The 4,736-nt window shown below is 37.2% G+C and overlaps 1 protein-coding gene across 1 annotated transcript; it reads left to right on the forward strand.

Annotated features, from left to right (window-relative positions):
• The first annotated feature begins 607 nt into the window (after nucleotides 1-607).
• Nucleotides 608-1,731, forward strand: LOC107103081 (killer cell lectin-like receptor subfamily F member 2). The gene is made up of 2 exons (XM_015402601.1): nucleotides 608-893; nucleotides 1,210-1,731. The coding sequence occupies exons 1-2, from the start codon at nucleotides 818-820 to the stop codon at nucleotides 1,554-1,556; spliced, it is 423 nt and encodes a 140-aa protein (XP_015258087.1). The 5' UTR covers nucleotides 608-817; the 3' UTR covers nucleotides 1,557-1,731.
• Nucleotides 1,732-4,736: the final 3,005 nt, after the last annotated feature.

Raw genomic sequence — 4,736 nt, forward strand, 5'->3', positions numbered from 1 at the left:
GTATCACTACATTAATGAGGAAAAGACCTGGACTGAAGCTCAGCAGTACTGCAGAGAGAAACACACTGACCTGGCCACCGTGTCTAACATGGCAGACATGAAGAGACTCCTCAGTAACTCAGCAGGAAACATAACAGAAGCTTGGATTGGTCTGTATGATCAGACAGATGGTAACAGAACATGGTACTGGTCTCTGCCTGGAGTGGAGTTCAATGAGGCAAACTGGAACACAGGAGAACCAAATGATCAACAAACTGAAAACTGTGGGTTTATAGAAAATATAAATGATATGTCTCGCAAGTGGGGAGACATATCTTGCAACAGGGAACTGTTCTTTCTCTGCTATAAAAGTAAGAAAAAAACATTTCTCTCACGTTTTATATTGAACTAAAAGAATTAGGATAAAATGTAAGTTTCACTCATGTTAGGATGGCTGGGGGGATTTTTATAATTAACTGATGTGTTGGAAAGTAGTGCAGACTTTCAAAGATTTATGCATCTTATTGTGCTGCTTTAAGGTCCTCCTCTCTGAAATGTTTATTTCACAGAAAATAAAACATCAGAGAAATTCTTCTTAATTGAAGAGGAGAAGACCTGGCTGGAAGCTCAGAGTTACTGCAGAGAGAAACACACAGACCTGAGCAGTGGACTGGACCAGCTGAAGGACGACCAACTGAAAAATGTTCTACCTAAAAATAAAAATGTGTATATTGGTCTGTTCAGAGACACCTGGAGGTGGTCAGATGGAAGCAGCTTTTCTTTCAGACACTGGAACCTTACGTTTAATGATGAGAAATACAACAGTGGTCAATGTGCCATGACAGCGTTTGATGATGGAGGCAGATGGAAGAATGACAACTGCACGACAAAAAAACCCTTCATCTGTTATGATGGTGAGTTTAACTGCAAGATTTCAAGATAATATATCTAGCTCCAACCATGATTTTACTTCAAAAATATTTATTTGGTATTCTTTATGTATGGTAAAACATTTTCATTGTGTTTATTTGTAGTAAAGTACTCCCAGAAGCAATATATTTTATATTTAGCCTTATTTATGCCTGATTTTGAATAATATATGTGTATAAAAATGTTGTCATTCCAAATTTTTTTGGATTAACACGCAAACATATCGATATTAAAGAATTATGTTAAATTGAAGATCCTGGTCCACAAATTGTGTTTTTTTGTAATTTTATTCTACAACAGACAACATGATCTTGATTCAAGAAAACAAAACCTGGGAAGAAGCCTTACGCTACTGCAGAACTCACTACCGTGACCTGGTCACCATCTCCAACCTTGATGAGCAGAGGTCCGTCCAGCAGGAAACCCAGTTTGCCTCGAGTCCTTTTGTTTGGATGGGACTGCACTATGCCTGCACTCTAGATGTGTGGTTCTGGGTCACTGATGAAGTTCTCATTTTTGAGAACTGGGCCTTAGAATTAAAGATAGATGACTGTGACATGTCTGGAGCCATGCAGCAAGAAGGAGAACATAAGTGGGTGAAAGAAAATGTTAGTGAGAAGTTTAATTTCATCTGTTCCAAGTGTTAAGTTTTGCATGTTGATGTACTATAATCAAACAATAGCAAAGGTCACAGATATGTCATATTCTAAGTAGAAATTCAACTAAAGGAAAAGATTATCAATTTGAAAACATTGAAGGTATATTAATAAGAAAGGATTAAACACTAGCAAAGTTTCACAATATCTACAACAGTATATATATGCATAGATTGTGTTGTGATACAAAACTGTAGTTTATTCTGTGCTTTTTATTTCATTTTTTTTCTCTTCTTTAGTTTCAGTCCAAAATGGGCTAAAATATTAACGTTTACCTATTACAACAATAATTTCTTGTGTGTGATGCTCTGTAAGGTGTGCAGAAGTTTAATCACATGTAATAAAGAAACTATAACAAAAATGTTTTTTCTTTAAGTCTGCCCACAATGTAACTTTTGAAAATACTGAGGATGCAAGGCAGAGAATAAAAAATGTTTAGTAAGCCTTTTTTCAAAGCACTCAATTAGAGGAGGAAGCAGTGGAAATATATCAAAGGGAGCATAGTTACATTGTATTGGTAAATGCTAACTGATGAGGAAGGCTCATCTAATATTTATTAGTTTATATATATATATATATATATATATATATATATATATATATATATATATATATATACAGTATATATATATATTGCGTCCATACAGATAGAAGTGAAGTTAGTGGAGATGTGGGGAAAGCATAGGACTTGGAATATTTAAAAATTAAAGTATGGACAAAATAATCAAATGTCAAAGTTGATCATTACAATCCATGTAATACTTTGTCTTTAGAATTGATTGATGAACTTGGGCAGTTCATCCATTGAAAGCTGATCTGCAGTTGGGATTTTAACACTCAGCTCATTATGGTGTAGCTGTAATGATAACTGAATGGTGTCTGAACAGATAATGGAGATGTTCAATTTGGTGTGTTTAAATGACAGAAATGGAAAAAGAGTTAACACTAGAACCGGAATAGAATCAGCAAAAGATATTACGTTGATGTCAGATTCATCAGCAGGCATTCGCACATGGAGGGTAGTAGGAAAAACAACACCAATAAGTGACCACTATCCTATTTTTACAGTAGTGGATTTTGTTATAGACATGGATTGACCCTGCACCATCAGGTGAGACGCGTGCCAACAGAGCAGCCATCTTGGGTCAGACCAAGCTGCTGTCAGAGACAATACACCTCAATGGATGCTAACCCTATTTTATGACTTTATACACTCTGAATCTGGTGAACTTATTTCCAGATAAATTGGCTGAACCCCATATGGGTGCACAAATAAAGGATTTTACAACAGATTATCCTCATGTTTCACAGTTACTGATGAGATGAAATGCAGGGATAAAAGCAGAGAAGACCGCCTAAAACTCCCTGATTTCTAGAAGTTGTAAATAAGGATATATATATATATATATATATATATATATATGTATACAACTGCGACCAAAGCCAACCACCAGTAGTAAACAGAAGAAGCACTTTATATAATCCGTCAACGCTCAGCTCCACTCCGCTCCGCTGCGCTCCAGACCGCCTGCACAAAGCAAAGCCTACAGCCTCCACTGTGGCTCCCGTCCGCTCGGTTCTGAGTTCCTTGTAGATCATAGAGGGCATGTGCAAAATTATTAAATTCAAAGCAGCAAAACATGCGGAAATTATCCATGGTTTCATTAAAAATAATTACAGTTCATTTTTTTTGGATTTTTTCATAAATTTCATTTTAAAAAAATTCATTAATTTTTATAATTTTTATTAATTTTTTTATTTTTTGGTGTAACAATAAACATATACCGAACCGAACCGAAAACCGTGACCACGAAACCGTGAACCGAACCGAACCGTGGATTTTTTGAACCGTTCCACCCCTAATATATACATACATATAAGCCATATGCCATGATCATGCTTCTCTGACATTCAGAACCAGTGTCTATATTTCATCTTGACATGATGACCAGAGAAGAGAAAGCAAGTTTGGTGAGTAACAGCTGGGGGACCTCTGCAACCCCCCTTTTCAGCCAAGGCCTCCACAGGCAAGTCTTATGGCAGCCCACAGAGGTGTGACCAACCACCCACCTCTGTGTGAGGACAGACAAAATCACAGAGCACACAGAATTCTCTCTTTTTGCCTCCTCTCCCTTGCCCATGAAGCTGGGGTCCGCTTTGGCTGGTTCTCCACCACAGTGGAGATGCAGACCCAAGGGGACCTACATCTCCAGAATCATCAAGAATGGGTCATTGTGCTAACCTTTCAGAACTAAACTGCTGCACAACAGACATTGTGCAACACATTTCTGTTGAGTTTCAGAACTCATAGAGCAAGACTGGATGAGAAGCCTGCCTTGGTGAGCCACTGAGACAAAGGGGACCCCTGCTGTGAGACTGAGACAAAAAAACCTCTGGTTGTTGCTGCCCTGATTGCTGAGCTGCAGCTGGATGAAACTGAAGCCCTTCAATGGACATGGACAAAAAGGTTTGCAGTTCTGGCATAATTGGTGACAGAACAAATAATATGTCTTTTGATGATGTTGAACCTTTTCCTGTGTTTACTGATGAGTAGAGACAAACGCTAATAGAATGAACTGCATGCCATGCTATGCTATACAGAAACATGTGTTGAGCTGTTGTTGAAGCTTGGACAAGCTTTATTTCACTAAGGGTTTAAACACTGAAATAACAAAAGTGTTTATATGTTCCTCTTATGCTCATTACATTCCCATTAACAAGTATGACCAAGATTCATTTAGTGGAATCCTGATGTCTATTCGCTGCTAGCTATTTCAAAGAGGGTAAAGGATCATTAACTAAAGGTTAGTGGTTCCTAATTAAGCAAATCATTCAACAAAGCATTATTTTGCCAAATAATGTTTTATTCACCTAATGAATTTGCACCGTGAATTGGTCTGAAAACATTCCAAGTTCTCTAAATTAGTGAAAAGATAATTTGATCATATCCAAAATTCTTCCGGATAAACTTGTTTTCAAACACAAGATCCATCTTTAACTGTACATTGGTTTTTAACCATACTTCCCTTCCTCTTTGTACATAGGTACAAGAGAAAATATGAGTGAAAAGGGAGGAGAAGGAGGAAGAAACAGATGAGAGGGGAAATTATACTGTAAAAAGAGGATGAAATGTGATAGAGATTAATAAATGCAAACATCCCAAGTCTCCCG

Source organism: Cyprinodon variegatus, unplaced genomic scaffold, assembly GCF_000732505.1.
Source record: "Cyprinodon variegatus isolate N-32 unplaced genomic scaffold, C_variegatus-1.0 Scaffold1374, whole genome shotgun sequence".
Taxonomy (NCBI): domain Eukaryota; kingdom Metazoa; phylum Chordata; class Actinopteri; order Cyprinodontiformes; family Cyprinodontidae; genus Cyprinodon; species Cyprinodon variegatus.

What these genes read in the sequence shown, in the direction of transcription:
- LOC107103081 (XM_015402601.1), top strand. Translation starts at nt 818, where the DNA reads ATGACAGCGTTTGATGATGGAGGCAGATGGAAGAATGACAACTGCACG. An exon ending in ACCCTTCATCTGTTATGATG is followed by an intron (nt 894 to 1,209) that starts GTGAGTTTAACT and finishes ATTCTACAACAG; the next exon opens with ACAACATGATCTTGATTCAA.